The sequence below is a fragment of the Hyaena hyaena genome, unplaced genomic scaffold, assembly GCF_003009895.1.
Source record: "Hyaena hyaena isolate Hyena2069 unplaced genomic scaffold, ASM300989v1 scaffold_277, whole genome shotgun sequence".
Classification (NCBI taxonomy): domain Eukaryota; kingdom Metazoa; phylum Chordata; class Mammalia; order Carnivora; family Hyaenidae; genus Hyaena; species Hyaena hyaena.
The window spans coordinates 770,777-792,196 of record NW_024080905.1 but is presented as its reverse complement, the minus strand read 5'-3'; the positions used below and the strand labels follow the sequence as shown (position 1 = coordinate 792,196).

At 41.2% G+C, this 21,420-nt stretch overlaps 1 protein-coding gene across 1 annotated transcript in view; it reads left to right on the top strand.

Moving 5' to 3' along the window:
* MRC1 (mannose receptor C-type 1) overlaps positions 1 to 21,420 on the top strand; it is a 106,475-nt gene that overhangs the window by 1,028 nt on the left and 84,027 nt on the right. Inside the window, exons 2-3 of the mRNA XM_039245891.1 lie at positions 13,072 to 13,476; positions 17,199 to 17,372. Coding sequence (XP_039101822.1) covers positions 13,072 to 13,476; positions 17,199 to 17,372 — 579 coding nt within the window. The remainder of the gene's footprint in view (positions 1 to 13,071; positions 13,477 to 17,198; positions 17,373 to 21,420) is intronic.

Here is a 21,420-nt window from a genome sequence, read left to right as displayed (position 1 = left end):
CGGATAACATGGACGCCCCAGCCGCCAGGGAGAGTGCTGACCACAGAAAATGTGAAATCATAAAGAGCATTAAGTAGCAGTGATTATAAAAGCACTAGTGAAGCCATCCTGCCCCTGGCGGGAAGCTACTTAATTACTCTGTGTTCTAGTTTCCCTGTTTATAAGATGGGGAGCATAATGGTACTTGGCCCTATGTTGTTGTTTTTTTCATTCATTAAATTTTTGAAAAGACATTAATTAAATTTTTATTTTAGAGAGAGTACATACACACGTGGGGGAAAGGGGCAGAGGGAGAGGGAGACAGAGAAGGAAGGAGAGAGAGAGAGAGAGGTTGAGAGAGAGAGAGAGAGAGAGAGAGAGAGAGAGGGAATCTTAAGCAGTCTCCGTGCTCAGCGTGGAGCCTAATGCAAGACTCACTCCTATGACTTTGAGATCATGACCTGGGCTGCAATCAAGAGTCAGACCCTCAAATGACTGAGCCACCCAAGAGCCCTGTTGTTGTTGTTTTTAAGTGTATTTGTTTATTTAAGTAATCTCTGCACCCAAAGTGGGACTCAAACCCACGACCCGGAGATCACATGCTCTTCTGACTGAGCTAGCTGGGAGCCCCTATCTACCCCATGTTTTTGCAAGGATTCAGTGAGTTGCAAAATGTAATTTGTTTATTTTAATTTTTCTTTTTTTTTTTAAGAGAGAAAGGGGGAAGGGCAGAGGAGAGAGAGAGAGAAAGAGAGGAGAGAGAATCTCGAGCAAACTCCATGCATGGAGCCCAATGTGGGGCTCAGTCCCAGAACCCTGGGATCATGACCTGAGCCAAAGTCAAAAGCTGGATGCTCAACCAACTGAGCCACCCCAGGCACCCTTAAAATGTCTAGAACCTAGGATGGCCCATAGGAATTGCTTTGTAAGTGCTAGCTATTAAAAGCAGTAACTTCTTATTCCCACAGTAGTAATTACTTATCCAATAAAAGCAGTATATTAAGCATCTAAGAGAGAAGTAACCCAAGAAACAATGCTGAGAGAGAGACTTGGAGCTTAAGAAGTTACTCTGCCTTATTCCTGGCTACAAAGCATATCTCTCCATGTGTAAGGGATGCTGGAGGAGGACATGGTTCGCCTAAGAGAGAGAGCACTATGGGTTGGGGTTAGACATCGTCACAGTATTCATTTTGCAAATCTGTCTTGTGGAAGAGGATTCATGTGTTCTTCATGACCCCAAAGGTTAAAACTAAAACCAGTGAAAAGCTCTTAAGACTTGTGCTATCTCAAATAGGGTAGTCTGCTTGGGCGTAAGTTCTCTGTCTCTGAAGGTCTTCAGTCGGAATCTGGATGAACAATTCAAGGGCTCTGTGTGTGACCTGGATTGCGAACCCAGGGCAGTCCAACAGAAGCCTCATTAGGCACATTATGTAGCCACACTAGAAAAAGTGAAAAAGAAACAGGTGACATTGATTTCATGAAGATATTTAATTTAACCCAAGATGTCCAAAATAGTGAACATGAATTGGGATACAGCATATAGGAATAGTTTTACATTCATTTTTTAAAAGTTAAATTTTCAAAATCCAGTATTTTATACTTACAGCAATGCATCAATTTAGACTGGCCTCATTCAACGGTAGATAGACCCTTGGGGACAATCACTACCATATAGGGCAGCATAGATACTAGTTTTCTTTATAGTGATTCTTTTTTTTTTTTTTTTTTACAAATAATTTATTGTCAAATTAGTTTCCACATAACACCCAGTGCTCATCCCCACAAGTGCCCTCCTCCATGCCCATCCCTCCTCCCCCCCACATGCATCAGTCTTCAGTTTTTGTCAGCATTCAGGAGTCTCTCATGGTTTGCCTCTCTCCCTCTCCCCCACCATTTCCCCCCTTCTTCTCCCCCTTGTTCCTTAATTAAGTTCCTCCTAATCCTCCTATACGTGCCTCTTAATGCTTTGGGGCAAGAAATGTTTCTCAATTTGTTGATGAGTTTTCCCCTCCTTGAGACAGCAGGATGCCTCACTCTGATGAATGTCTTCCTCTTCAGAGGCACAAACACAGGGGAAGCAGGGAGGTGCTGAAGATGATTACTCAAAGATTAAGAAACAAACAAAAACATGGGTAAGGGAGCCCCTTACAGAATTTTTTTTAAACTTGAGAACGTATAATTCTGATTTTACCTTTTCTCTTGGCTCAGGCAGCACATGAACAGAGGTTAGTTGAGTCTTAGTTAGCAATAGAACAAAGGGCATATGAATTCCCGGCACCCCTTTCTGTACATCCCCTGGTTCCCTACCCATTAAGAAAATCCATGGATAGGGCTCCCTACGTTCTGTGTTTAATTCTCTTTTTCACCCCTGAATGCTTTGTCCCACCTCTGGAGAGCAGCCCACATCGTCAGCACCATGAGCAACCACATCATACCTTGAGGGGCAGGAGGCCAAGCTTGAGGTGGGGGAAGTCCTTACCCTTCTTGCCCTGATACCCATTTAGCAGGAAGAATGGCATTCTGCACCAATGTTTAGATCTCGGTGGGGATATAGTCACAGTAGTGATAGAGTAAAAGAGAGATGCTCAGACATGAAGGTTGGACCTCAGCAGAGCAGCTTTGCTCAAAACGGGATGGTCTGGCTCATAAGCAATGGTGTGTTGACAAACTTAACAACCGGTTGTCAGAAGAAAAGCCCTGGTTTGTGGCACTTACTAATTTCCATGGGATACCATTCCTGCCATGGTTGATTTCAAACTACTGATGTGATGGCACCAGAGACAGAGCTGGAAAAGATGCCAATAATAGGATCTCACTAGCCAATGAGTGTAAAAAAAAAAAAAAATACAGTGAATTTGATCCCTGGCACAGCCTTGTGCTGCCTTCAACCTCCTTATTTTATAGATAAGAAAACTGAAGTCCCAACATGTTAAGTGATCTTTCCAGACTCTCACAACTAGTTAATGGCAAAACCTGTTTAGTGCTTAAGACTCCTGACTCCTATTCTTTCTGTTAAACAGCAGCAATGCATTTTTTGCTGAGTGAATGATTGGTTTGATACCAGTCTAGGATTTTCTCAAGAAATAGTTCCCCACTATTTCTTGGAACCAAATGTTCCTTTGGTCATTTTAATTTTCATAAAATTTTCTTTATAATATTTCTACTTTTCTTTATTTCTAGCCTCTTCATTTCTTCCTTTACCTGTGACTTCTTTTAGATGCCAGATTTAAGACATACTTTCTAAAGTTACTGAGCAAAACCAAGTCCTTGTCCTATTTTTTCAACCCTTCTTATTTGTCTATTTTACCCGTTAGTGTTCCAAACTTCATCTGATCTTTCTGAAATCGAAAGGTGGAAGTTTGGGTGTGTAACATATTGCAGATATAGGTAAGATGACAATTGCAGTGTTACATGACAGTTCAGTGCCTTATGAGTGTTGAACTAAATTTCTAGGTAGGAAGAGTCATCATTAGTTAAATGTGAATTTCACAGAGTCAAGTGTGTTCAACCTCAGTTGAAGACAAAGAGCCCTGTCTTCAGAAGGGAACTAGAGGGACACCTGAGGGGCTCACTCAGTTGAGCATCTGAACTTCGACTCAGGTCATGATCTTGTGGTTCGTGAGTTCGAAGTCCACATCAGGCTCACTGCTGTCAACCTATCAGCTCAGAGTCTGCTTTAGATCCTTTGTCCCCTTCTCTCTGCCCCTTCACCACTTGCCCTTTCTCAAAAATAAATAAACATTAAAAAAAAAAAGGAACTAAAGATCACGGCTATCCTTTGACACTCACATCTGGTCTCTGAGACTGAATCCCAAGCAGCTAAGGGAGAACTAGGAAGTCACAGAGGCCACAAAAGGAGTTGAACGAAAGCAACGTAGCTTCTACTTCCTATGTGTATCTACATGGTGAAAAGGGAGTCAAAATGAGAACGGTAGTGTTTTCTTGCCTCTTGGCCACCATCAAGCATTGTTGGATGGGAAAGTCTTATGGTTAGTTTGATCTAGAAGAGTGTGGGGGAAATCACACAGAACAAAAGTGAGAGTCAAGGAGGTAAGAAAGCAAGCTCCCTTTCAAAAAGAATTGACACTGATTGACACTGTCTTGGAAAAGAAAAGAAAGCATTCTAACCAAATTTGTCCAATTACAAATCAAGTTAAGGTCACTCAAGTTAAGAGCACTTTCAGATCCCTCATCACATTAATTAATCCCTTTCAGATCCCTAATCAGATCCTTACAACAGCCCTGAGGGATAAGACAGGCAAAGGTCAGTGGCCACTTGGTACTACATGAGGAAACAGGCTCAGAAGTCATCTAGCCATGAGGGACCAGAGTGGATTCTACACTAGTGCCTTCTGACTCCGTGACTAAGAAGTCGCCAGAATTTACCAGCTAGAGTGTGTCGACCAGGAAAGACATACATGTGCTCAAAACAACAGTGTGCCAAAGAAAGACTTAGTCCTTCTAGTTGTACCAATTGTTTAGACTTTTCACCTGGGGTGGGGGGATGGAGGGGGTTAACACTAGAGTGTTCACTCTATGCAAAATGACATGCTGAGTGTTTTACATAAATTACCTCATTTAGAAGTTCATAGCAGCTCCCTCAAGGAGCATTATTATCCCTATTTTACAGATGAGGAAATCGAGGCTGGAATGATTAATTTAACTGGGGCAACACAACTAGGGAATGGTGGAGCCAGAAGTTGCTAGCAGGTGTAATGACCCCAAAGAATAAACCTTTCTCTACCATGTCATGTGTCTCTTGAGTTTGGAAACTCTCCATCATTTCTGTTCTTCTGTTCCTTTCTCTGGGCTGCTGCCACAGCTCTGTTTTCTCTAGTCTCATCCTGCTCTGAGCCATTTTCACACTGTCTTCAAGACTGATTTTCCAGGGCACCTGGGTGGTTCAATCAGTTAAACATCTGACTTCAGCTCAGGTCATGATCTCACGGTTCGTGGGTTCGAACCCCACGTCGGGCTCTGTGCTGACAGCTCGGAGCCTGGAGCCTGCTTCGGATTCTGTGTCTCCCTCTCTCTCTGCCTCTACCCCTGCTTGCATTCTCTGTCTCTCTCTGTCTCTGTCTCTGTCTCTCTCTCAAAAATAAACATTAAAGTTAAAAAAAAAATAAAAAGACTGATTTTCCCAAGGTAATGACAATAGTTACCACATATCTAGCAATTTCTGTGTCAGGAGCTGTTCCCAGTATGTAGATGATCTCACTGAATTCTCACAACAGCGAGGAGGTTCTGTTACTTTCCCCTCATTTTTCAGATGGGGAAAAGGAAGACCAGCAGAGTTTAGGAACTTGACCAAAGTCACACAGCCAGTGAGCATTAGAGCTCTGATTACATCATGATCGATTGATATGATACATAAGAATTAAATACTTAGCAAGGCTGTGAGGGGAAGAAGAAAGAGTGGTATAGTGTCAATGTCTTCCCTCTGGATTTCATTTGTCTGTCTTAGAATTGGGGGAGAGGCTGGCGTTCTGAGGTGGAGGACCCAGGAGAGAAAGGAAAGGAGAACATGTTGGGAGGCAGAAGGGGACAGAATCTAGTATGCAAGTAGAGAGATCACCAGACCGAAGGAGGCTGAACTCCCAGGAAGGAACTAGAATGAACTAGCCCAGGAAGGGCAAAGATAATCGTTGTCTTTAGGATAGGAGATAAGAAGTTGGAGGAATGTCTCGCTCTTGGCCTCTTCTTTCTCCTTGAGGTCATAACCCATATTGGATTCCTAGCTGCACCTCCCCAAATGGCCGAATGCAGTGGCTTAAATTATTAGATTCTCTGAGTATTTGGCGAATAAGTGAAGGATCGAAGTGAAAAATAAAATTATTCTCAATTTTTCTTTATCTTTTTATTAATTTATTTAAAACAAGCTTTAATGTTTATTTATTTAGTGAGAGAGAGTGCACGCATGCATGCATACGAGAGGAGGAGGGGCAGAGAGAGAGGGGGAGAAAAAAGTCCCAAGTAGGCTCCGTGCAGGCTGTCAGCGCTAGAGCCCAAAGGGGCTCGAACTCACCAACTGGAGACCATGATGTGAGCCGAGATCAAGAGTCAGATTCCTAACCAATTGAGCCATTCAGGCATCCCTCCTTTATTCTTTTGTTCAGTATTCCTAAACGTAACACTGTAATCCTTAGTCTCCTTCCTGCCCCCAGCCCGTGGCATATATTACATGCACGATACGTATTCGCTTTTCGCTTAACTTCAGTGCTGGGAGGATACATATGTAGGTTTTACATTCATTTACTGAGGCTAATGGACAGATTTCTTTGTTTGGGTCGCTCAAGACACTATGTCTGACGGTGATTTGAGTGAAGTAGTTTACTTGGGTGACAATCCCAGGAAGCACAGGCAGAGGAGTGGGGAGCTGAGACCAGAGGGGGAGGAGCCAGTGACCACTGTGGGTTCGGCCCTGGTGGGGTCCTCTGGGTGACAGTGTAGAGTATGTGCCTTAGAATCATCCCACCTGACATGCCAGGGATTTGGGGTGTTTCTTCACCCATTGCCATCAGTCACTGATGAAGGGCTCTTCCTGGGGACCTTACTTCTCTGACATTTCTTGTCCTTGCCGTTTGTAGGCAGAGGGGGCTCTGATGAGTAGAATATGCCCGCCAGGCTCAGAGATGTCTGTTGTGCTGGCATTGGGGGACGGGGCTGCCATGCACTGAAACTGCAAAAGGCAAGAAGAAATAGTAGTATCTGTTGCAAAACATCCACTTCTTTTCTTCTTATCCAGCTTCTCTATCTTGCAAAAGATTGTTTTTCATGTTTGCACAGCAGCATTTGATTTATCGCTAGTGGGGAAAGTCTACAAAAGTCTAGGGAAACATAGATTTAATAGTTACATCTCTGGATAGTCCCATTTAATAACCTAATTTTCTTTGACTAGTAAGTTCAGAAATTTAATTATTTGTTCAATGTTATGGAAAAATTTAAAACTGTTAAAATACGCTTGAAAGAATACTCATACTCGTGTTACTGGGTATCTCATCCTCAGTTATGTTGACTTGAGATACTGAATTGAAACTTATGACTTCTTTCCTAAGTATAGTTTGACCTTTGAGGTTTCTGCCTGTGGGTTAATGTCAGGCGACACAAGCTTACTGTGGTAGGGAACTTGTCTCTGGTTTGTCCTTCGCAATGTCCCTTGCACGGTACCTGGCACATGTGTTGTACAATTAATATGAATTTAGACAGATCAAGTTCAAAATGGAAGGAGGGTCTCTTCAATTCTGGAAGGAAATGTCTGATGTGTAAGTATTTAAAATGCAAAAAGTATTTAAAATGCAAAAAGAGGGGCGCCTGGGGGTCTCAGTCAGTTAAGCATGTGACTTCAGCTCAGGTCATGATCTCCTGGTCTGTGGATTCGAGCCCCATGTCAGGTTTTGCGCTGACGGCTCAGAGCCTGGAACCTGCTTCGGATTCTGTGTCTCCCTCTTTGTCTGGCCCTCCCTTTCTGTCTGGCCCTCCCTGTCTCGTTCTCTGTCTCTGTCTCTGTCTGTCTGCCTGTCTGTCTCTCAAAAGTGAAAAAACATTTAAAAAAATTAAAAAGCAGCACCTGGACGGCTTAGTCAGTTAAGCAGCTGTTTGGCTCAGGTCATGATCTCGCAGTTTGTGAGTTTGCGTCCCACATTGGGTCCTGTGCTCACAACTCAGGGACTGCAGCCTGCTTCATATTCTGTGTCTCCCTCTCTCTCTCTCTCTGCTCCTCCCCAGATCGCGCTCTGGCTCTGTCTTTCTCAAAAATAAATAATGGTTAAAAAAAGTTAAAACGCAAAAAGAAAAATACTCAATCGATCCCAAAATTGAGATGGCAAAGAAATGAATGCATCAGTTCAGCTGTCCTCTGTGTTAGCTCTGCAATGTTTGCATTACAATAACATAATTACTCTAGACAGGGTAAAAAAAAAAGAACGTTTATACATAGAAAACACTGGTGTGGTTGATAGTGGCCAGAATGGCACAAGATGCCTCTTGGTCAAGGCCTTGAATCACTGTCAGCGGAAGAAATGTGATATTTTAAATCAGAGACATTGCACATAGAACCATGATAAAAGTACTCTGTGTTGACTAGTTGGGGAGAGGAATAGTGTATGACTGTGAAATCCTAAAGTGATAATTTTACATTTCCTTATATTGTCTAGCAAAAGCAATATCAAACTTGCACTGCTCCCTACTGTCAAAGATAAATAAAGGAAATCAGAATAGATAAGTTTAAATTGAAATAGAAGCTTTTCATTTCCAAGTACTCCTTTAACATTTTTTTAAATGTTTATTTATTTTGGGGGGAGGGGGAGAGAGAGAGAGAGACAGAGAAAGGACGCGCCCATGAGCAGGGAGGGGCAGAGAGAGAGGGAGACACAGAATCTGAAGCAGGCTCCAGGCTCTGAGCTGTCAGCACAGAATCCTACGCGGGGCTTGAACCCATGAGCCGTAAAATCATGATATCTGAGCTGAAATCAGAAGCTTGACTGACTGAGCCACCCAGGTGCCCCTCCAAGTACTCCTTTTATAAAAATTTACAAATTTCTCTCAGTAAAAATAAACTTTCAGGGGGAAAAGTCATATTAAATATTCTCATCATCATTAGTCAATTATTAAATAAAATAACCTATAAAATTAAATAAAATTTACTAGTCAAAATGCTTTAGACTTAATTAATAATTCTTTCATTCCTTCAACTATTATTTGTTGAGAGGCTAGTATGCTCCAAAAAGAGAGGATAGAGTACTGAGCCAGAAAGTACTAAGTCTTTCTGCTTGTGAAATTTACATTTCAGTAGTGGGACACAGACAAATATAATTAAATGGAATTTTTAAGTTTATATATTTATTTTGAGAAAAAAAGCACGTGTGGGAGGGGCACAGTGAGGGGGAAAGAGAGAGAATCCCAAGCAGGCTCTGCACTGTGAGCCCAGAGCCTGATGTGGGGCTTGAACTCACAAACTGTGAGATCATGACTTGAGCCAAAAACAAGAGTTGGATGCTTAACCGACTGAGCCACCCTGGCGTCCTGATAATGAAATGGATTTTTTTTTAAAAAAGAATGTATTTTAAGATGTTGTGAATATTATATAGAAAATAAAAGAGCAAAATTAGGATAGTCTGGTCACTAAGGAGTTGACGCTTGACCTGGAACCTCAATGAGCATTCCAAGAATAGGGAACTTGAAATATGAAGCTTCCAAAGTGGACGCTAAGTGTTTGAGGAACAGAAAGGCCTGTGGCTGGAAGGTGGTGGGTGAGAGCAGGCGCGGCGGGGCTGGATCGTGCTTCTTCTGGTGAGCTGCGATGGGGACGTTGCAGGTTTTCTCCCGTGCGCAGCCGCACACTCTCAAAGGGTGTAAATGGTTGGGAAAATGTAATTAAAAACAAAATCTCCTCTCAACCTGGAAAACCTTTCCACAAAGGTAGAAGAAAAAGAACAATTGTATGACTGAAGGAGCATTCGGCCAGAATGCAATGCACATCACAGGCAATCTGCTCCGGAGGCTGCAGAAGCAGAAAGAAGCCTGACTCCTTTATAGGGTGAAGTGGGAACAACCCATTACTGTAGGTAGGTTTTTCGATTTGGAGTCAGGTGGCAAATTAGGCCCTTCTCACCCAGGAAATGGGCAGATCAGGTGTTATCTTCTTTGCTAATTGCGTTTCAAAGAGAGGAAGACCAGAGTTTAGACTATGGTGGCATAGTCTAGGGCGGTGGCCATGGAGACAGACAGAAAAGAATGGATGAGAGTGTATGTATTAGTCAGGGTTCTCTGGAGAAGCAGCACCAAAAGGGTGTGTGTGTGTGTGTGTGTGTGTGTGTGTGTGTATCTCTATCTATCAATCTACCTCCCTACCTACCCACCTACCTACCTATTATCTCTCTCTCTCTATCATCTATCTACCTATTATCTATCCATCCATCCACCTATTATCTATCTAGCCACCTATTATCTATCTATCCACCTATTATCTATTATTCCACTGTCTATCTGTCTATCTCTCTATCATCATCATCTTCTACCTATCTTTTGAGAAATATCTAAGGAATTGCCTCATGCAGTTGTGAAGACTGTCAAGACCAGAATCTACAACGGCAGGCTGCCAGGCTGGAAACCCAAAAAAGACTTGATATTGCAGTTCAAGTCCAAAGGCAGTCTGGAGGTAGAATTGTTTCTTCTTCAGGGACCTCAGTCTGTTATCTCTAAAGCTTTTCGACTGACTGAAAGAGACCCACCTACAGTTTGGAGGGTAATCTACTTTACTGATTCACATGTTATTCTTATCAATCCAGCAAACAAACTTTCACAGCAACGCCCAGACTGGTGTTTGAACAAACTTCTAGGCTCTGTGACCTAGCCAAGCTGACACATAAAATTACCTATCACAGTATATTTTTGGGTAGAGCCAAGAGATTCTTATAATTGATGGTGAGTCCTAGGTTTTCGGCTTATAGATATAAATGGAAGATGGTGCCATTAATGAAAAACAGAAGATTGGATGTTTGCTCATTCAATGCCGCCATATGTAGAGAAAAATTAAGATGGACCCACAGATAAAAATTAATGACATAAAATAAAAGTCAAATAAAAACCTCTGAAAGAAGAACACCATCTGTGCATAAAGATGTTCAAGCGCCTTAAATGGCTGTTAAAAGCTGGCTGGGTGACTGAATTTAGGTGGCTAATAAATGCTGGCTGTTCTATAATGCTGAAATATGAGGTGGAAGATATTGTTGATGAGATAGATGTTACTCAGCAAAACTGTCTGAAGAGTGGAAGATATGTCAAGATAGGAAAACAACAGGTGAGATAGAAAACACAAAGGTAAAGGGGTTAGAGTTGAGCTCACAGATCTATATGATAGAATTTTCAGACTTCCATTACCATTTTATTTTTTTATTAAAAAATTTTTTAAGTATTATTTATTTTTAAGAGAGAGAGAGAGAGACAGAGCATGAGCAAGGGAGGGGTAGAGAGAAAGGGAGACACAGAATCCAAAGCAGTGTCAGCTGTGCTGACAGCTCAGAGCCTGACATGGGGCTTGAACCCACAAGCCCTGAGATCATGACCTGAGTCGAAGTCGGATGTCCAACCGACTGAGCTGCCCACGCGCCCCCAGACTTTGTCACCATTTTCAATTAGAGGAGCCTAGATTTACATCCGGATATGGTAAATTATCATAGGGACTGATGTTTAAACCTTTTGTCTTCCTATCTCCTGTGCTTTACCGTGAACAAAACACCGTATTATGAGTATTTTCATTTTCTTGGCAATGCAGAAAATTCCTCGCCTTGTCACACAAGGACACGGGCAGCGATTAGATGAGGTCGATTCTGGGAAGGAGTTCGGCTGGATGGGAGGGGCTGTGGTTTGGGCATCGCGAGTTCCATTGACAGATGTCAACTCCGGAGAAGCTGGCAGAAGCAGGTGTTCTGAACTGAGACACTCTATTGAGTCCCAGTTCCAAGAAATCAAACCAGCAGAAATGAGAAACCCAGCCAAGGAACCCCGGCTAAGGTTCACAGTGGCACCAAATTAGGAACCCAGACGGATTAGAGGGAGGAGGCCTCTCACAAGTGCGGGACCAGAGCAGATACGGGAGGGCGGCAGCGAAAAGAATCTTTTAAGGCAAACGTCCATTGTAAGCCCTAAGTTGATGGTCCAAGAACAGACCTCAGAATGTAAGTGGCTCTAACCCCCCAGGGGGGTTGAGGACAGTAAATAGAATATGGCTTGTGAAAATGTTTTGTAAACTGCGGAGGACTCTGCTAGTGGTACTTTTATTACTCTGCTATATTTCACAAACAGTTTGATTAAAAATAATGAGCTAATTTGGTCAGACCCTCAAACATCTGCAATACTAACTGGCTCATTTTGAAAGAACACTTAAGTAGGAGGAATTTAGTAACACTTCAGAAGTAGGGTTTGATACTTCGGTCGTAAAACGAAAAGTCACTTCTTTCCGTTTGTCTATTATTAAAAAGATAAACAAAAAAGAAAACCCTTTACCTGAATTCAGTTTTGATGTAAGGGGGAAAAGATGCTTACCAGACCCTTTTTTTGTTTTCTTTTTCTTTGTCTTCTTCTTCTTTTTTTTTTTTTTGGCAAGAGGAAGTTCAGTTTTGTCAGCTAGCAGCTCTGTACTATAAGTATAAAACATCTACACATACTAATTTCAATCATCAGCCCCAAACTACAAGTATAGAACAACACCGTTATATGCAGTTATCCTCATAAATATTACCTTGAATGATATAAAAACTTACATCTATTTAACTTTTACTGCTAACTTGACAGTTACATTGATACTGTCACAGGTATATTTTTGTATCTTTTTTTATACAAAGGCCGCCTTGAGTATGCGAATAAAATGCAAGTTAAAACTGTATAATAGAGACTAACTCACCTCTGGTTGCTAGATCTCTAAGCTCCCTATTGTTGCAAGAGAAAACAAAACAAAATAAAACAAAGGTCTTCTCGAGTAGGGCTCTCCAGAAAGTGCTTTGTTCAAAAATTTGCTGGATATAAAGGCAAAAACTTCCTAAAATAAAATCAGTTACTAAGTTTCAATGAACCTCCCTAATGTTATAATTCAAATGATTAGAGTTTCCTCTATCTTGAACAGAGTAGCGATGAATCAGACTTCAAAATTCTATTCCAGGGTACCCATGCACTTAATTTTATAGCTTATTGTATTCATATCTAATTTTTCTTTTCTTAGATGGGTATTATTTGTTTCTCTGTTATCTACGTTTTATGTTTACTGCACTACCATTTATGTGCATTTAAGGCAGGCCTTTTTGCAGTGCTCCCCATAGTGAAAACCGTTGTCTTGAGGATTTCCAGTCGATTGCTGGGGGCATGGGACTGTCCCCCCACTCCCATCTCTCTCTCTCTCTCTCTCTCTCTAGCTTCAAGGACCCCCTTGAAGGAGGACCCCCCCTCCCCCACAAGAGAGCTGAGCTGTCTCAAGCAGAATCCATATCACCCCTTCTCCTGCGATCAGTTTTATGGAGGAGACATTGGGAATTTTGACCTAAAATATTCTTTCACATGCATCCACTTAAGCATCTTTTCTTTCTTCTTCTTTTTTTTAAGCAGACACAAGGCAATTTTTAATATATAATGAAGACCACAAGCGCTGCGTGGAAGTAGTAAGTCCCAGTGCGGTCCAAACAGCCATTTGCAATCAGGACAACGAAGCGCAGAAGTTCCGATGGGTGTCTGATTCCCGGATTATGAGTGTGGCATTTAAGTTATGTCTGGGGGTCCCATCAAAGACAGACTGGGTTGCTGTCACTCTGTATGCCTGTGATCCGAGGAGTGAATTTCAGAAATGGGAGTGCAAAAATGACACGCTTTTGGGTATCAAGGGAGAAGATTTATTTTTTAACTATGGCAACAAACAAGAGAAGAATATTATGCTTTACAAGGGCTCTGGCTTGTGGAGCCGATGGAAAATCTATGGATCCACAGATGATTTATGCGCCAGGGGTTACGAAGGTAAGAATTACGGATTGGCTTGCCTTCTTTCTGTCACATTTTTCTCATCTTCTTTGTTGGAACCTAATTGAAGAAAATAGGCATATTCTTGTCTAGTTTGTGGTAGAATTATTAATTGATGTTTGTGTTTTGAACTATTCTGTGTTTTATGGGAACATGACAGTGGATAAATATGGTAAAAAGTCCGGAATGATACTTTAGTGGTTTATAATTAATGGAAGGACTGTGCTATTTGTTTTTTAATTGGCTAAGGTTTTTTTTTTTAAATGATAGATTACAGTTTTTAGAAGTTTATTTTCACTATAATCTTTGACCCAAAGCCTCCTGTGTGACATTATATGGTTCCAGTGATAAATGAATTTAACCACACATTTCTTATACTTTGGTTTAAGTTATCCTTGGAGAAATGATCCACGGAAGAACATTCTTTACCAAGTCAGATTGCCTGAAATGAAATCTTGGCATTCCTTGACCTTTTAGGTTTCTGAATGTTTCTTTGGCACTTTACAGGTAGGGTAGTAAAAGGCTATGGTAATCGAAAGATTAAAAAAGCTGAGGAATTGGCTTGTACATTGACATACGACATATTTAGTTAGCTATTTTAGAAAGTGGTGTCGCATGTGGGACAGAAAAGGCTTTTTTATGAGGTTGGTTCCTTAAGCTCTTGAAGGTTCAATAAAATCAGAGTATTTCGCGTTCTGTGATCTTGGCCAAATTTCATTCTCTGGTGGTTGCAGAGAAACAAAAAAACAAAGATAAAGCAGAACTTGAAGCCGTTTACAAAGTCTTCTGGAGTCAGATGATGTTATCACCACATTCCAGGTTTGGACACTTGATTATTTGGGAGTGTTATCTACAACAGCCTCAAGGTCAGAGGAAGAGCCTGCCTTCGGGGATAAGAGATTACCTGTTTCCAAAATTACTATGTTACTGGGGCTGCAAAGATTGCTTGAACCTGGTTATCATAGCTAATCAGAGCTCAGGAGTTCAGTCTTTGTGAGGCCATAATATTTCAACTTTCCATTTTCCTACTTAAAAACATTTTTTTAATGTTTATTTATTTTTAAAGGGGAGGGGCAGAGAGAGACAGAGACAGAGAGAGAGAGAGACAGAAAGGCTCCAGGCTCTGAGCTGTCAGTACAGAGCTCGACACGGGGTTCGAACACAGGAACTATCAGATCATGACCTGAGCTGAAGTTGGACGCTTAACCAACTGAGCCACCCAGGCGCCCCATCCATTTTCTTTCTTTATAAAGAAGAGGGAGAGTAGACATTGAAGAAAAATGAGAACAAGGGCTCAGAAAGAGACTCTTCTGAGGCTTGAGTGAACATACTGAAGGTTTAGAAGTTCTAAGGGAGATAACATTTCAGGAGAAACTTGAATGAAAACTACAGCCAGGCAAGAGTGAACCAAAGTTGACTGAGTCAAATTCCACAGACCAGACAAGAGTCCTAACTGAGGGGTTCCAAACACGGAAGATTGGTGCTGAGACATGGGACTTCTTATCTTATTTAAAAATACATCACTGAGATTACATAGACCTGCCCATTACCCACCACCACCCTTTGTCTTCAGCTCAGTTTGAGAAAAATATGCATAGGGTTTAGGATAGCAGGTCTCAAACTTTAAATATGCTTAAGAATCACCAGGAAGCTTGTTACAAGTGAAGATAACAAGGTTCCCCACCTACCCAGACTCTAAATTAGCACATGAGGGGAAATATCTAAGAATCTATTGAATTACTTTTATGAACACCTGAGTGCTTGGATGAAGGTGGTCCATAGACCACACTGTCTGCTTTCCAATTCTCCCTGAATACTTAGGATCTTCCTTCTGGGAGATCTAGCCTTTCAGAATGATCTTGGGATGGACTCACAGGAGTATACCTACGATCTGAAGACAAGGCAGAGAGGGGGTATAGGTAGAGCCCATCTCTCTAAAGAAAACTTGGGGGAGACAACTCGCCGAGGTCAGGAATTACTTTTAATAACAGAATCAGAATTACAGACTTAGAAGAATCAAAGTGTTGTGTGGGAGTTTGGACCACAGTGGAAGAAACATTGACCACCATAACATGGCTTGCCAGTGAAAGGTGGCTGGACTAGAATGTGGTTCTTTTGGCTGCATCAGGGCATTCTTAAATACAACTGGCTAGTCTTGAAAAGTCAATTTCTGACTGATCTCCACATCCAGTACTGACAATTTCTTGGCCAATTTAATGAACGGTTCAACCATTCCTGAGGTAGTCTCAAGAGATTTTCTTCATATGAAGGAACAGGAACTCCAGTGGTTAAGAGTGGCATAATTGTATCTAAATCTAGCATGTTCCCTATACGAGAAATGATTTGGAAACCTGGTCCTGGAACTTAATGGCACAAAAGCCAGAAGTGCATTTTGCAGTGCCTAACTACTAGATAATCAGCAAAAAAGTAATTTTGAGTTAAATGAAAATAAACCTAGCTTTGTCAGAAGGACTGGATAAGTACAGTGAGTCAGGGGAAAGGAAAGAGGGAAAGGAACTTACATGCATCATGATTTTAAGATATGTTAGGTATTGTGCTATATGTTTTACAAACTTTATATTGTCTAAGTGAATTTTGAGATATCTTTTTTTAAGTTTATTTATTGAGAGAGAGAGGGAGAGAGGAGAGAATCAGCAGGGGAGGGGCAGAGATAGAGGGAGGGAAGGAGAGAGAATCCCGAGCAGGTTCCATGCTGTCAGTACAGAGCCTGAAGCAGGACTTGAACCCACAAACTGTGCGATCATGACCTAATCAATAGTCAGATGCTTAGCCAACTGAGCCACCAAGGTGCCCTGAGATGTCTTTGAAGAACTGCTTAAAGGCATAGAATCTATAGAACTCAATTAAGGAAGGAGTATTTTCATCTAGGACAAATTCTGAATAACAGCTGGTGGCAAAAGGCTGAATACGTCGCTATAGAAGGTTGTTATTTCCCCAAAAGGTGTCTGTAGAAAGATAGAGACATTAAACAGATTAGAGCATGTAACGAGGGGCATGGAGTGGTTGTCAATGGAGATATAAGCTTCTTGAATCCTTTGGTGTAAGCCAAACCATAATCAACATTGAATTTGTGTTTATTTCCGTTTTCTTTTCTAGGTAAACCCAGAACTTCCCATTACGTTGTGTTTGAATTCAGTTTTAAGAAAGCAAATACTGATCGTAAATGGTTCGGAGTGCTTTCTTTCCGCGATGGGGATTAGAGAGTTATGCCCAAATTCCAACCCTTTCTCATAGTCATTGTTCAGGGACTCCCGGGGAGGCTGGCCTGACAGGAAGTCGTAGGGTGGCATTTAAGTTTTGACTGTGCGTTTGAGTTACACAGTTATAAGATTCTTTTTTAATCGAGAGATTCAATAATTCTGTGATTCCAAGCAAGAGGAAGGATGGCCTCTTCTCTGTTTTGGAGGGAATGCAGAAGTCCAAGTAGGTGTCAGTACAGCTGACTACTTTTGCCTCACATGGGGAAAGAGGAAAATCTGTCCTAAAAGAGCAGCAATGAAGTGGTCCTAGAGCTGTTCCTATTAGAGTTTGCTGTGCATACTCAGCAAGAAGCTGGGGTAGAGACGGAAGGGAAATAGAAAGAAATTCCCTGTGTGGGGACATCAAAGGGGATCTTCTTTCGGCATCCTTCTCATTGGAAAGTCCACATTCAGAAGACGGACTGACATTCTAAGTGCAAGTCATTCTGTCTCTTCTAGACATGTACACGCTGCTGGGCAATGCCAATGGAGCAACTTGCGCATTTCCATTCAAGTTTGAAAACAAGTGGTATGCAGATTGTACCAGTGCTGGGCGATCAGATGGATGGCTCTGGTGTGGGACCACCCCAGACTACGATACAGACAAGCTCTTTGGATATTGTCCATTGAAATGTAAGTAATGCTCCCATCAAGAAAATTTGGCACGTTTTAACGCGGCGACATAACGAGCTGATGTTGTGCTTGTTGAGAATGTTTTCCCTTCCTTTTGTGTGTGTGTGTGTGTGTGTGTGTGTGTAAGAAATTTATTTATTTATTTAATGTTTTATTTATTTATTTTTTACAAATAGTTTATTGTCAAGTTGGTTTCCATATAACACCCAGTGCTCATCCCCACAAGTGCCCTCCTCCATGCCCATCTCTCCCCACCCCCACACCCATCAGTCCTCACTTTGTTGAATGTTTTCCCTTCCAAAGCAATTTCCCTGTTATTATCTTGTCACACTCCACCACAACCCTGTACAGACGTCATTGTCCCCATTTTATAATGGAGAAAGTGATCCATATCTGCTGAAGACCGGAACGCAGGTCTTCTGACCCTCAGCCCTGGGCGGCATCACATGGGATCTTTATTCCCACCAACTGTTTCTTCCCTTCACCTCCTGTTCCTGGAAGTTATTTGTTAAGACTTTAGGGCAAATTGTCCTATAGACGATGTAATGTATACTTAATACTGCTCTGCCTTATTAACCTTCAGATCAAAAATAAGCTTAAACAATGCCATGAGCATGTGGTTTGATGGAGAGAGAGAGAGAGGTGAGGGCTTCCTGACTTTTGTGTCTCTTTTCTGTGAAAGTGATAGTAATGACAGTAAATTTAACTTCATTTAAAAAGAGTATCATTTAATTTAACATAGCTCTGAATCAAATGGAAGAGGCTTATTTTTATGCTCAAAGGATTTTTAAAATGAAAATATAAGTATTATTGCAGGAATACAAAAACAAGTGTCTTGGCATGGTATCCATGGGAGTGACCAGAACGTAAGAGTTCTTAGGATTCTCTCCATACTTGAGAAGCTGTAAAGAAACAGTGTAGCAGGTCTAGGGGAGATGGAGGAGAGCATCAGCGTGGGGAGGCAGGGCTGGGGTGAAGAAGGAGACAAGGGTGGGGTTCTTTGCTTCACTTTTCCTTTTACCCCACATCTTCTACCTGCTGCTAGCTACCCCCTTCCTCTTCCATTCCCTAAATCTCTTACTCCCTGACCCCCTTGCTCCTTCAGACTCTCTGGTTTGCAGCAGCTCCCATTCTATGCTGTTGCCCAGAACAATCTCTCCTGCTGGCCTGCACAGGGGTGGGATCAGGGATAGAATCCGGGTGCACGCGCCATCTGGCCTGGCTGTGAGCCCACCTCAACTGCAATAGCGTTGCTACAGCTGAAGCTTTGGGACCGTGCCTCCCACCCAACAGTCACATTATTCTGAGCAATATTGTGAAATAATCCACAAAAATATTGTAGTTTTTCAAATTAAGGCCAGAATTCCAAGAACCATATTTCTTTATCTCTCCTGGGTGCTATCCCTCTGTTCTAGGTGAATATCAACAAAAACTCACAGGCTTCCCATTCACAGTGACACTGCTCTCCCGTTCCTGGGGGAAGTAATTGTACTCACGTCTCTTAGGATAATTTTAGAGGTCTGATTCCCACGAAAGATTTCTAGATGTCTGATCTCTGTATTAGAAGTGTTTTTGTCTGAATCCAGCTATTTTTTGCCTAAGATAAAGCAATACTTGTTTTCCAAAGGTGAGGGGTGTCTTTCAGCTTTACTTTAGTAGGAATGGTATTTTCTAAATCTGTTATCATGGAGTTTCTTGGAATGCAATTTCCATAGGCCTAACTATAGCATCTTGGACTTAAGTGGCATTGATGAAGGAGTATGACTTAATCAGTCATTAAATGGAAGACAAATGGTTAGTCACAAATCACACACAAAAACCCACACAAACACCTCACAGCCTTGGGATAGATGTGTGTTGGATGGGTGCCCTGAGTATTCTCTTGAATACTTGTAATTTATGTCGTCAAAATCCATGTATATATATTTTTTCTTGTTAAATGTAAAAATAAGATAGCTATAGGAAATAAATTGTTTGATTTCAACATGGATTCAAAATTTAAAGCACATTTTATACATCCCATGCCTTTCTTAAAGGGCTTTGCAATTTCCCAGTCTACTTCATTTTCCTTGCTTTGGGTTCCTTTCCAAAGACCATTGTATTTTACGTTAGCCTCAAACTAGCAGGTTTAATACAGGAAGATGAGGTACCGGTTATTGACCTAGTGACACTTTCATATGTGCTTTTCATTGTCCTTTGCACTGTTTATTATAGTGTTTCCCTTCGGTTCAGACATCTATTTTAAAGTACCGGAAAAGGAAAAGACCCTTCCTCTGGATTCTCCATAGCTTGCATCTTTAGCTTGCCGCATCGGTTGGGCTGGTTAACTGTGGGAATTTGAACATTAGGGGAGATGTACAGTCAGCAAACCTATACCTTCAGTGAGAAATAGATTGCAATTCCTTGATCTCAAGAGCCAAATACACTTTTTTAAAAAATGAAGAGTCATATTGCTTTCCCTTCTATGATCATGTATATCCCCAGACATGAAAATAATCCCTCCTTTCTTTTAATGTCTCACATTCTCTACCATATCAGATCTCCACATTTCTAAAAATATGTATTTAAAACCTCTCCATCTTCAAATGAACTTCAAACCAGTCTGATTTGAATGGTCTCACTCCCATGGACAAGAATCCATTTGGATATGGAACTAGTAAGGTCTCAGCTCATGATCATTTAAATTTAACATTACCAATTCAAATGTATTTTATTTTGTATATATTTTTTAAAGTTTATTTATTAATTGTTTTGAGAGAGAGAAGGACAGAGAATCCCGAGAATGTGCTATACTGTCAGCACAGAGTCCAATGCAGGGCTCAATCCTATAAATGGCAAGATCATGACCTGAGTCAAAATCAAGAGTCAGACACTCAACCAACTGAGGCAACCAGGGGCCCCTCAAATTTATTTTTATATAAATATATAATAATTTTATAGTGAATACTTCTTAGAAGTTTCTGTGTTGTTGCCTGAATGGAATTTTGATTTATTTTTCTTCCTCTTTGGTGTGCAATGGAACCACAAGTTTCATATCATACTCTGTGGTACGTGGATAAAAAAGGCCACTTCCTTGTCACATATGAAGCTTCATGGCAGCACAGACTACATGCTTATTGGAAACTGGCCAACATCCTGACAGGTTGAACACTTCTTAGAAAATTTGAAAAGTTACACAATTCCTTCTCTTTCTTACAGACAAGTGAAGAAATTCTTACCACCTATGATTTGTAGGTAGAAGTTTATATTATTAAAAAGAGAAGAGGGAAAATTTCATAACGCAGAGCACAAAAAATATTTCATTTGTTGACTAATCCCTCCAACATCTTATATGTAGCACACTATAAATAATATTTATCTACACTATTGACCTTTCATAAGGTACAACAGAGTTTATAGAGCATATTGGGAATCATAAAATGACAAAGGAAAAATAAGCTAAAAGAATTATTTTTTACTCTGAAGGAAGAAAAACTAACAATCAGCCTCTATTATTGCCTGGTGCTACCTAGATTTAAAATCTCCTAGAGATGGAAAAATGAGATTTCAGAGGTTTATAATTTAAGGACAAATCACTAGTGAGTTGACATGGCCTGAATGAAGGCCCAGGGCAGCCTGGCCCAAAGTCCATGACTTTACCTTCTAATGCCTATGACTTTGGTCTAAAAAGACCAACTAGAATGTGCAGGCTGAATATTCACTTGCTGCGAGAAGACATATTTTCTCTTTTCCTTGTATTTTTTTCTAGACTAAAGAGTTGAGCCGGCATCTGTATTCTTGCTTGTTTGCAACTCACCTGATCCCAACTCACCTGATCCCAAACCTCTGGATGGAAAAACAGGGAGATGATGCCTCTCTTTCCTCTCTTAGGCATAGGAAAAGAATGGATGTGGTCAGTTTTTTGGAAACTCCCCTCTTCACTAAAGGAGTGAGGAAAATTTCATAGGCACTTTAAAAATAAGGGAAAGGAAAGAAAGAAGCTTCAGGCAATAATGCTCAATATTGTTCCCCAAAAGTCTTTTCTGTGCCTAATGCAGCCAATTCCATT